General features: G+C 41.8%; 1 protein-coding gene across 1 annotated transcript; it reads left to right on the top strand.

Annotated features, from left to right (window-relative positions):
• The first annotated feature begins 8,026 nt into the window (after positions 1–8,026).
• LOC145414649 (Y-box factor homolog) lies at positions 8,027–8,503 on the top strand. The gene has a single exon (XM_080284169.1). It carries the CDS (start codon positions 8,027–8,029, stop codon positions 8,501–8,503), a length of 477 nt encoding a protein of 158 aa, XP_080140295.1.
• Positions 8,504–13,138: the final 4,635 nt, after the last annotated feature.

The following is a 13,138-nucleotide window of genomic DNA, read 5'->3' as shown; positions in this document are numbered from 1 at the left end:
TCAATTGCTTGCAATTGCACATCTGCATCACTGTGAGCCTTTGTAGTCCCATTCTGGAAAAATCTGTGCACACTTCAGTTATTAATATTCATTAGTGACAAATATGGATATATGTAAAGCAGAAGACAAGAAAGATCTCACTGATGCTCTTCAGTTTTCGTCCAGAGTCTAGTTGATTGATAAGAATGACTCTGAAATAAAAAAAAAACGCGTTATTGTTATTGTTATTGTTTGTATTGTTGTTGTTGATGTTGTTGTTGTTTGAGAAATATACAATTTACTCTAGGAGATCTAAATTTGACAGTGAATAACCACATGTTTACCTCTAGTGTTAGTTATAATGACTACTATCGAAAAGACCCATGAACCAGCAAAAATTAAAATGATTTTTTTATCCATTTTTGACAAAAATATTATCTGTAGCATGTAAATATATTCACTATCATGTTTACGGACCCTGAAACATAAGTGTAGACACCAAGATCACCTCATTTCAATAATTAGGAGTAAAGATAGGCCATTTTTAGGTTTTCCGGAAATGGCCTGGCGGCCATATTGGATTTATGCAAATTGGGTGACTTTCCACCATCTCCTTTTTCCTCCACTTTTGGTATGTTATTTAGGTAGGCATGTTGAAAAAGTTACCCCAAAAACAAATTCAATTGCAATTTTTTCCATCTCAAACCACCGATTGACTTGACTATCGAGCAAGATGAGTGAGGTGGGTAAGTGGGGCTGAGGCAGCGTGGATGGGTGGGTGAGTGTGGGTGAGCAGGGAAGGTCGGTTCGTTGGTGGGTTAGTTGAAAGAGTAGGTGAGTAGGTGGATAGTGGGAAAATGGGCCCATGGTAGGAATAGGTACGTGGAGAAATGTCCCTGAGGCAATGGTCCAAAGGAGGAACATAGGTTCTCTTGGCAAAGTGGGGCACTGAGGATCCTTTCCCAAAAGAAGAGTGGTCTTTCAGGGTCTCAGCCAATGCCGATATGCACGATCATACAGTTTTACCCGGGCAACGCCAGATACTCCTGCTGCTTGAAAATAGGTTTTGTCAGCTTAAATAGGAGTGTGATGGTTGTCTTTGGGTCAAAATGCATGTTGAGAACAAGAAGAGTTGTTTGAGAATCGATGTTCTTAAGAATTGGTCTTTCCATACCTTTTGATAGTGCAGAGAGAAAAAAGAATTGCCTATATTAAAGATGAGATGGTGATTGGTTTCCCCAAAGTATCAGGGAACTTTTTGTAGGTTAAGGAAAGGCTGAATATCTCCTTTAGGGTATTAAAATTGCTATGTGTTTATGATTTTTTGCTTGAATATTTAAAACAATGGTTTGGCTTCCCTGATCTGGATATTTCTAAATTTCTGGACATTTGTTGGAGTACTTATGGAAACCACGGGGAACATTTGTGTATCTGATTTAATTTTCTGCATGTAATTCATATATATTTTTATTTGCTCTGTTCTGCAAATAGTTGTTTTTGTGTTTGGTAGATGAATACTGATAATATAATAGGTTATCTGGTTACTCTTTCTTGCTAGGGACTGTCCCACCATTGTTTTATATGACTTCATAGGTTGGTCGTTCAGGTTGGTGGGGGTGGGGGAGGGTAGGAATGGAGAGTGTTTGATCTAGAGTGCCTACAGTATTTTCCATGCTAAGTCACAGTTATCCCGTAACTGAACAGAATTATTGCTTCTGTTGGTATCCAGTGTGTTTGTCCTAATCTGTTTCTTTCCTTGGCTAGCTTTTGATTCAGGGATAAAAATTAAGGGAAGTTTTAAACATTTTCTCTAAGAAAACTGAAGACATTCATAATACTTATATGCATGAGGTAACAAGAAGAGCTCTAGAGAGGGAATATGAGGGACAGCCAATGGATAAGGACTATGGGGATATAGTCTGGACTAAAAAAAAGTGGCTACAAATAAAGATCGTGTTTACTGAAAGGCATTTCTATTGAATCCCTGAAATGCTCTAATGATGAGTTATCTGCACTGCAAAAAATACTTAAGATAAGGTGGCACATCGGGTCTAAATAAGACTAAAACTGTTCCGTACATAATCTTAGAATCTATATTCATTATTTATTGATGAAAATAAAGCATACTTCAAGAATACTGCTGTTCATAATACATATGTGCTCCCCATGCTGGGGAATACCTACAGTATATTCATTTGGAGCTTCCAAGGGCAGTGCACTGGGGAGTATATAGGTAGGCTTGGGAGAAAGTTTCAAACTCTTCCTGCTAAGCTTACATGTATTGCTGCTGCTCACAGGTCACAGTCATTCGCTCTCTGAGGCAAAGCGTGTATGTCTGCTGAATCTGCTACATAACTAATTGACATTCAGCATGATAGGGGATAAGATATAACTGGATAAATTTTATAAAACTTTTTTTTTTATATGAAAACATTATATTTCACTTTAATGTAGATTGTGACCATCAATAATAAGTATATAAATGAAATAATAGCATGTCAATATTCTTAGGGAATTCATAATATTATATTGACTTAATACACCTGAATTAGAACAACTTGAATATATTCAGTGAAGACTTTTGTGGAATTTAAATTATTATTACGCACTACTAAAAGCTGCATGTTAAATTAGTGTGTGATTCTTGAATTAATAGTTTGATGTTACTTGTGGGCAGTGCTAAATGTGCTTCAAAACCCAGAGCAACGCCTGTACAAGGTGAGTAAGTGCATTTTCATATTCAGTCTGATGTACTGTAGTCTACCTTGTCATAAGGCAACAGGTAGCTTTTGAAAGACTAAAAAAAAAAAAAAATGACTAAGGGGCGTAGCAAGGATTTCGAAAAGGGGGTGACCAAGAGTTGACCAAATCTGATTCTGGGGTGGCCCAAGGAAAACTGTTTTAGGGGTCTGTCTATATTTTGCCCAGACACGCATACTTTAGGGGTGGCCAGGGCCACCCCGACCACTCTTTTGCTAACGACAGAGATGAGACATGGCAGCCAGGTGCCAAAATCCTCACTGTGGGGATGTTAACAACGACACATGTACAGTCGCTCAAAAAGGTATCCTCTCAAAGGTGTCGTGAGTCAATATGACACAACGAACGAAGAAATATGGATAATATTAAGTGAGCGTGAGATATGTTAGTAGCCCCGGTTTACATATGGCGCAGCGGTGTACGAGTTAGTGTCGTATGGAAACATTATGCCCTTGTGAAATACATTAAGGGAATTATCTCGGATATATGAAATGGGATTATTCATGTATTTCCGATGCGTAGCCTGTATGAGTAGAACAGAACAATATACTCTGTATCGGATATCTTAAATCCTCGACTCAAACTTCGGATCTAGATATGAGGTACCGAATCTATCGTGATATTTGAGAGAGCCAGGCAGGGCTGCCATTTACGGAAATTCGTCTGCTAGCACGGAAAAAACAGAGTATCGATGATGTATACGGATGAGTGTGACGTCACACATCCGTTTCACGGAAAATACGGAATTTCTCTCTATTTTGCACATTTCTATGATTTACGCGAAGTAAATGCCTATGTTGGGGAATTTTAATAGTGTATACACTTAATACACTGTGACATGTACATTTTTGGGTCAGATGCAGTCTTGTCGTAGTTAACATGCTTAGTCATACTAGCACCGAGGGTCCAATCTGTCCCTAACCTTGGTCCAGTACAGGTGTCCATAAAAATATTTTGAACTGGGGTGTATCAGTAAGGATACGGTCACTATTCCCAAGGCTTCGGTAAGTTACTATAGGTTTCTTTATTACTGTATAGGTTATTATGTTCAACCCTGAATTATTCTGTGTGATTTAGAAATGTTTGCCCTACAGCATTAATGCTTCATTTTCTTCCTTATATTGATAGAGAACGTGATGATAGAGAAAAGTAAAATAACACTTTTGTATAATATAATGTACGATATCGTAGTGATGATATGGTGGAATAAAGTAATACTTACAGTATACATATGTAATATACGATATCATGAAATTACTTACAATCGATTAGCTATAGGCAATTAGTAGGACGACTTCAATAGGTACCGATACTTAATTATGTATTTCATGCGTTTACAAGTTGTCATGCCACCCACCAAGAAATTTCGAGACGAGTGGTTGCTTAACGTGGATTATCAGCCCTGGTTGGCAAGAGTGGAAGACGATTCATTTAAAGCTCACTGTAACGCTTCCAAGAGGTCTCTGGGAGCTGAAATTACGTCAATCAAGAGGCACAAGGCGTCCAGGCTCCACATTACCAACGTTGAGAGGCTGCAGCAGGAGGACCAGCAACAAGATATCCAAATGGGGGCGCCACCTTCTCCTCCCTATGCCACCAATGGGGTGGCATTTGCAATGATAATGATAGCCTGCTTCATTGCAGAGCACAATCTCCCCTTCCTTTTGGTTGATCACATGATACCCTTAATGAAAGTTATGTTTCCAGACTCTAATATAGCCCAGGATCTGTCTTTAAAGAGGGCAAAATGTACAGAGGTGGTGAAGTCAGTAGGATATAACATGAAAGGAGACACTGTGAACAAACTTAGAACCACCAAATTCTCTATCATCTTAGATGAAACGACAGATATTAGTACGCAAAAATCATGTGCTATCTTAGTTCGTTTTATAGATTTTGAAACCAAGATTATTCAGACAAGAATCTATCTATCTATCTATATACCTAGGCTGCTTCCCCCAAGGAAAGGGAGGTAGCCGAGACAGGACGACACACTCTCCATTTACTCATCCATTTAAACACATTCATTCACATCTTAGCCCCAAAGGGGAGAACGGACAGATCCTCACCGCACCACACCGCACAAGGGTCAACTGCGCAATGCAATCAGTGACATCCGCAGCAGGGCCCGACAGCAGAGCTGCTTTACCCCTGCCACATCATAACATACCCATCCCCTTACCCGCACCTGACCTGACTAGCTGATCAGACCAAATGCGGGAGAATATCCCCTCAGGGCTGCGTCATCACTTATTTATTCACAATTTCTCTCCATTTATTTCTGTCACGCACAGCCACTCTTCCTTGCTCGACAGACATCTCTCTCGCATCCAGCGCTCTCTTCACACTATCCATCCATCCTATTCGTGGTCTTCCTCTCAGCCTTACACCTCTCACATCAGATCTAGTTATCTTTTTCACCAATCACTCATTATCCATTCTCTCCATATGCCCAAACCATCGCAACACCCTCTGCTCAACTCTACCAGCCATCTCCTGAACAACTCCAGTTCTCCTTCGCACTTCATCATTTCGCACCCGATCCATACGCGTCACTCCACACATACTCCTCAGACACCTCATCTCCATTACATTCAAACTTTTCCTCTCTGCTACACCCATATTCCATGTTTCAGACAAGAATGCTAGACCTTATTGACATGTATGGTAACATTAATTCTATGGGATCCTGTGGTCAAAATTTGTATGATTTGATAATAACAACACTTAACGCACATGGAATTCCACTTGAAAACTTTATTGGATTTGCTGCTGATGGAGCATCAAATATCATGGGGCCCAGTAATTCTTTATGTAGTAGACTGCTGACACACTTGCCTGGCATAACAATTATGAAATGTATATGTCATTGCTTCACCTTTGCTCCTCAGAGGCAGCCAAGACCCTACCGCGACATTGCGAGGACTTGCTAAGATGCATTTACTCATTTTTTTCTCACAGTGCTAAGAGGAGACATGATTTTAAACAGTTTCAGGAATTTTGTCACATAAAACCCCACAAGATTCTCCATCCATGCCAAACACGGTGGTTGTCTTTCCATGATGCAATTAAACGGGTGTTAGAGCAATGGACTGCATTAAAATTGTACTTTAATCTTAAAGAAACGGAAGAAAGGTTGCTTTCAGTGCAGCAGATTGTCAAGTCCCTTAATGACCCTTCTGTATTGTGTTACTTTAATTTCTTAAATACCGTCTTACCGCTCTGCAATGAAGTTAATTTGTTATTGTATGCAGCATGTGTTAGGAGTGTAAAGCTATATGGCAGTGAGACCTGGGCAGTGAAGGAGGAAGATATTCGCCGGCTCAGACGTACAGAAATGACAATGATTAGGTGGATGTGCAGTGCGTCCCTGCGTCCAAGGCCTGGAGGGGCTAGGTTTACAATGGAAGAGTTGAGAGGTTGGATGGGACTGGAGTGTATTGGTGTTGTGATGAGGAGAGGTAGATTGAGGTGGTTTGGACATGTGGAGAGGATGGGGGATGATAATTGGGTGAGGAAGGTGAGAAGTGTTGATATTGGGGGTGGGGTTATGAGGGGTAGACCGAGAAAGACATGGGACGAGGTCATTAAGTGTGACCTTAGGGTTAAGGGACTGAAGAGGGAGGCTGCAATGGATCGTGCAGCGTGGAAAGCCGCCATCAGGTGACCAAGGCCGACTCATGCAAGCATGTTGGATCCTTTAAAAACGAAAACGAAAACGAAACAAAAACGAAACATCTCCCACAATTCATCTCCTGCACGAAAGTGTATCACAGCTTCTGGGAACACTTCTAGGGTATTTTTGCAAAGATGATATTACAAACAAAGATCTCTCTGCAATAGATCCCACCGATACGTTTCTTCATCGTCCACTTAATGAAATATATTTAGGTAATGCTGTTGGTAACCTTTTTTCCAGTAAAGATATTGTAAGCAACCAACAACTCATTGCTAATGTTCGGACCAGATGCAAGCAATTTCTAATAACGCTCTGCCTCGAAATAAAAAAGAGGTTTGATTTAATGAGCAAACTATGGTACATGGCATCCTTCCTTGTCCCTGTAAAATTTTTAGACTCGAAATCCAGGACAGCCCTTCCCTCATTTGGAAATATACTTTCATTGGTCCCAAGACTTGACAGTTGCGATCCTCAGCTGATAGATAATGAGTGGCGAAGCATTGATTAGGTTACAATTCCAGATGAAATTAGAAAAACAGATTGTGGCGTTATTGAGTTTTATGTAAGACTAATGTCATACGTGAACTGTGATAATAAGAAACCATTTGAAAGGATAGCAACATTAGCACTGTACATTCTTTCGTTGCCAACGTCAAATGCAGATGCTGAGAGACTATTTTCTAAATTAAATAATCTTAAGAAAAAAAACAGAAACTCACTCTCGTTCCAGGCAGTAACATCTTTAATATATATTTCAGAGGATGTAAAGACGGTGGGCTGCTGTTGGAAATATAGACCATCAGTCGTTCAGGTTGAATGTGTAAAATAGGTAATGTATGTTGGAGAGTGAGAGACGACCAAGCGAGTGTATGTGAGTGAGATGGAGGGAGAGAGGGGAAGGGGGAGGCCTAGAATGAGGTGGAGGGATGGGGTGGAAAGGTATTTGGGTGAGAGGGGTGAGTTTTGGTGAGGGTAGCCGGATGGCGATGGACAGGACGACATGGAGGCGGCTTGTTCGTGGCCACCCCTTCCTGGATTGAGGCGTCTACAGTAGTAATAGATAGATAAACATTTGTTATGTTATTTGAAAGTATAAAATAATATATTAATGTTATGTTATTTGATTGCTTAGCATGAGCTATTATTGTTGTTATTTGATTGTTTAAATTTACCAATGTAGCCTAGGTCATATTGTTGCTATGCCATGATTTCGTGTAGGCCCTACACAATAAATCATTTTTAAAGCTCATGGAATTTACCCTATATATTTAATAAATGATCATATATATAATTGCCAGATAGTATATTATATAGCTTTATGCGATAATGTAAGCAAGGTTGCATGAGATCAATGTTTGACTAACTGGAAAAACAAGGACTAATGTGAGAAGATACATGAATGATAGGCTTTCAGCTGTTTGTCATAGTTACACCCACAGAGTTACGCCCATTGACAAAGAAAACGATATGACGTCATATATCCTTAAACGAGCTGTGAGTGGGCAGGGTCTCTGACGAGTCAGAGTGCACAGAATTGCCTCACACGGAAATCAGACAGCCCTGGAGCCAGGCTTGCTAACAATACGGGGTAGAGATCGGACAGCAGCCATGGAAGAAGGACGTGCTAACGTTGCCTGCAACCCGTTGAGGGGGGCATCCAGCCAGCCACAGTCACCTGTAGCTCAGAAGATCCAGGGGACCGTGGTTTGGTTTAACGTACTGGCGGGGTATGGATTCATCAAGCGCCAGGATTCTGGCATTGATGTTTTTGTGCACCGCCAGGCGATAGTTAAACCAAACCCACGGCACCTCCAACGCTCCCTAGGTGATGCAGAATCGGTGGAGTTCAATCTGTTTGGAACCCCCAAGGGTCCTGAGGCTCGGGATGTTACTGGGCCGGATGGTGCAGCCGTGCAGGGTTCTGCCCATGCACGGCAGCGCCTCACGGCCTGGGGACATCAAGCCAGGGATCCTGGGAGTTCCGGGCAGATGAACTTCGTCGTGGAGATGTGTATCGCGACGGCGAAGGCTTTTTGTGGGGATGATAAGAGGGCTTTGTGCATTCTCCTCCCAAAGATCCTTTAGGAGAATGGGCTGCCTAGGCTTATCATCCCCGAGTGCTTTGCCCATGATATACACTCTATCCCTCGCCGACGGGAGCGTCAGGCTCAACGATCACAGCCACGATCCGCTGCTCCTCGGCAAACGCCGAGGATGAGGCTTAGGCTGAAGGCCCCTCTCAACAGACGGACTGCCTCTAAGGATACTGACCCGGCCCCGGACCCGACCAATGCTACACCTACCATGACCACGGCGGAAGTCCACCATCCACCAGCAATGTCTGAGGGGGAGCAGGACAAACTGACACCGCCTCCATGGTCGAGGAAGCATCGATCGGCTCCTTGACCAAGGAGGAAGTTGGTGAGTCCTCCCCTCCTCAGACAGAGGAGGGCACTCCATCTCGCCCTCCCATTATCGACCTAAAGGATCGGCTAGACGTGGCCTCCTATAGACACCTCCTGGCTCTCAGCACTCACACCCAGTTGTACCAGCTCGGATCTACGACATATACCACCCTTTACGATCTGATCCGAGCTGCCGACCGGGGTGAGGACATAAGACCTGCGCTGATTGTCAGGGGGTAGGAGGTGCGTCTAGCCGACCTTAGAGCATTTTATCATATGCTTCCACCTCGTCTGGCCCCTTAGATCGTCGGTGGTGCACAGTGAGGGAGTGGCAACATTTTGTTGATTCACCCTGGCTGGCCTAATGCCCCATGTTGGAGGCGATGGCCATTAAGCCACAACAAGACAAACAAACAAACTAACAATACCGACATTGCTTCAATCGCCCGACACATTGTGAAGTCCTGCGTTCATGCGGTGGGAGGATGCTTTTTTGAGCGACTGTATATAGGATTTCTCCGTACTCCTTAGTAGTTCATATATATAGATATATATATATATATATATATATATATATATATATATATATATATATATATCTTTGACTAAGATATCAGTGATTAAGAGACCATTTTTTCATAAGGTCATCACTAATTGTAGCCATGTAACGACTGAGAATGAGGTACATGATGATTTAGCTATTTGTTCGCTTAAAATCAGGGCACTAATAACCGACTATAGTCTCATACTTTTCCACGACATCTTGTATATGCTGACTTTTTTTTTTTTTTTTTTTGACCAGTTAATATATACCCACTGAATTCTATACTTGGCACATTAACTACAATATACATCGATTTCAATATTTTGTAGAAGAGCATGTGGTACAAGACCTGTTTTATATATGCCATTTAAATACATGCATAGGTCCACAGTAAGCATTGTAGGCCAGTCAATCTACGCTCAGATTTGCCCCCCCCCCAAAAAAAAAAAAAAATACAATAGTAATGAAACCTATAACAATAGTATGGAAATTTTGTGTAGTATAACATCAAAAATGAACCAAAAGCAAATATATGGAACATATTGCAGTTTACCTGTGACTGAGTTAAAGCTGTTTTTAAAAATCACAACAATACTTCCCCTTAAAATCACATAGATTGCCATAATAGGCGTCCTCTGTCCACTTACGCCGTATTTGTCTACTAAAAAAATTAGATACATTATTCTGGTAGCTTTCATAATTTTTAAAAAGAACTCAGTTTCAAGTCACGTGGACTCTTTGGACTGCAGCTTGTGGTGGGACCGTCTGGAAAACAAACATAATAACTGTAGCTGCAGTATATTGACATGGCCAGTATCATACGCAGTTTCATCCGGTCAAAAAGAACAGCTGACTGGAAATTTAATCTGCAGGGTTTTGCAAGAAATGCTTCTGTACATGACAGCTGCCGGGCATAACCTCTACATAAAATCTATCTCTTATTTGCTTACAACACGTGCAGCCTATATTCACAGAGATTTTCAAAGATGGACTGCATGTGGTGCGACGTTCAGACATTTTTTGAGCAAGGTTGTCCACAGATCTGTATATTGAACAGGTTCTGACGAGAAGCCTCAAATCCACAGGAGGCATCACACAAGGACGTGGCATGGATGAGACTTAGTAGCTGGTCTGAACGATGTCAAGCCCACTATGTGCGGAAATCAACCAAGCCATGCAGGAACTCAACTCAGTAACCTTCAGCACAAGTTTCCAGCACAAGGAAATGTCCATGGCACGTCAAGAAAGGGACATGAGTGACACAGCTATGCTCCTCTCCTTCCTGTCAACTAGGTCTCCTTTTGTACATGATACCAATCTGATCTGCACTGGCTCCTGCATGTGTGCTGACTTTGATGCTACTGCAGACACAGCAAAGTGTATTGGTGAGAAAATTATCAATAGCATGTTGGGGAAACATGTCCAGCGTCATGTTTTCAAGAAGAAGGAGAAGATGGTTGCCATGGTCAAGAAGTCTGTTGTGCATATTGGTTCCTCTTCTGTTGAAACTGACCCACAGCTGCTCTCTCAACGACTTATTACTGCTGGCATCAACAGCGATGAACTGCAGCACGTGTTTCAGTATGAACTCTGCACTTACCCACCAGTGCTATTCCAGAATGACTAATTCCTGCTGAAGGCCGACAAAGCTTCTCTGGCCAGCGCATTTTGAAATCTCATACCAAATGCAGGTCAAGATCTTCGAAGTGGAGTTAGGTATGTACTTGATGGTGGTGTGCACTTCTTCATAAATTACCATGGGTAATTGGTCCACATGTCAAACTTGTATGGACATATGGCAAAATTACGTCAGGTATGTGAAGAACAAACATAGACAGGTGGCCATTGTCTTTGAAAGGGTACCCATCCGGGCCAACAACGAAAGACAACATGCATTAGAGGTGGCAGAAGGGCAAGCCAGCCCCATAAGTAGCCTACTTTTCAATAGCGACATGATTTGTACTTTCCCCAAGGATAAGTTCTTATCCAACAATGCCAACAAGCAGAAATTCATAAATCTACTGGTGCCAAATTCGAACATGCTAGTCACCATGTGTTCCATGCTCAGTCAGACGCTGATGTACTAATTATGATTCAGATGGCACAAGGCCATGACACAGTTGCTGATGGAGAAGATACTGATATGCTTGTACTCTTTTGTAGTTTGGCACACAACACAAATCACAAGCTATTCCTTAGGCCTGAGCAGAAGACAAATGCCCTCAAACCACCACGTTGTTGGGACCTTTGACTGCTGCAGAAGGCTGTGGGGAAGTATGTTGTTGATAACCTTCCTTTCGTGCATGCCATCCTGGGCTGCGACACCACATCACATTTCAATGGCAACGGCAAGCCAAGATCCCAGAAGAAGACCCAGTCTAGTGACCACTTTCGTCAGCAAACTGCCCTGTTCTACGTTCCAACGCCACATGCAAAATGTCGTGACAGCTGCCATGCACTTGTCTCTCTCAATCGTGGCAAACCTGGAGAGACCCTTAACAGCCTTAGATTGCAGATCTCCCATCAAAAGGTGCCTCCAGCACGATGTGTGTACGACCAGAATTCTGCCACCTTTCTCTGTCGCTGCCAAGTACCATAGCCTACGAGTATTTCATCAACTGCAGCAGCGACTATGGGCAACTCCTCTCGCTGAAGACAGGGGATGGTTAATTCAGAATGGACAGATGGTACCTATGACCACGGACATGCATCCTACCGCTATGTGTCTTCTTGAAGCAATTCATTGCACCTGAAAATCGGGTTGAGTGACCAAGCGCTGTGGATGCTCGAAGTACGGGTTAGAATGCTCGCTGGCACATGGAGAGTGTAAGGGCATTCCCTGCAGCAGTTGTGCAATGCAGACAGCCACAGTGATCATGATTAAGTACATTATTATGTATGGATGTATGTAGACGGTATACATGTATTGTATAGTTCATTTGGCCATTATGTAACTGGCTTTGGCATGTGCCATTCATACAAAATAAGCTAAGAATTAGGACTTGATTTTCGTGTTTTATTATTTTTTACCTTAATTTGCTACTTCTTTAGGTATTTTGACCTGAAAGAATAAAATGTACCTGATAATGTGACTATTATGAAATTGTATGGGAACCTTACCCCTAATTTTCTCCGAAACTTTAGTAAATTGACGTAGTAACTGAACCACAAATTTCACAACGTTCCATATGTTTGCTTTTGGTTGACTTTGAAGTTGACTTTTAATATGCTGTTCCTACATGAAAATGGTTAAAGAAAAAAGCGGGTTTCATTACTGTTTCAATTTGTTTTTGGTGTATCACAAGACTGACTTGACTATTGAGCAGAGTAAAAATCTTACAAGAGAGGTAATTTGGACCTCATAAAAAATCTCACCTTAGATGTAAAGCAGTCTTCACAATTGCGGTCATATACCACGTTCTATGAACTTTCAGCAACTGGAAATGAAGAAAGAGTATTGGACTATGGAAAAAAAAAAAAAAGGCTAGGAAATGAAAGCTCAAGAAAGGGACAAAAGAGAAATCAGGAATGACGAATATCGAGTAGGAAACTATGATGGTGAATAATGCTTTCCCCATGAGGGACAGTAGCATGATGCATTACTGATATTTAGTATTTTGAAACTTTAACTTCATCATAAGGAAAAGGAAACAACAGAAACAAAAATGAGTAAGTGGAAAATACTACCCTAGCACAATACTGAGTGAGGCAAAAAGGTATGGGGGGAGGGTGGAGATGGAACCCCAGACTAAGCAACTGTCAACGGTGATG

This window comes from Coenobita brevimanus, chromosome 100 (assembly GCF_032717465.1).
Source record: "Coenobita brevimanus isolate Jiangsu-jjx chromosome 100, ASM3271746v2, whole genome shotgun sequence".
Taxonomy (NCBI): domain Eukaryota; kingdom Metazoa; phylum Arthropoda; class Malacostraca; order Decapoda; family Coenobitidae; genus Coenobita; species Coenobita brevimanus.
The sequence above is the reverse complement of the archived record's forward strand: the minus strand, read 5'-3'. Positions and strand labels throughout refer to the sequence as shown.

Coding starts and splice junctions, on each gene's coding strand:
- LOC145414649 (XM_080284169.1), top strand. CDS start 8,027: ATGGAAGAAGGACGTGCTAACGTTGCCTGCAACCCGTTGAGGGGGGCA.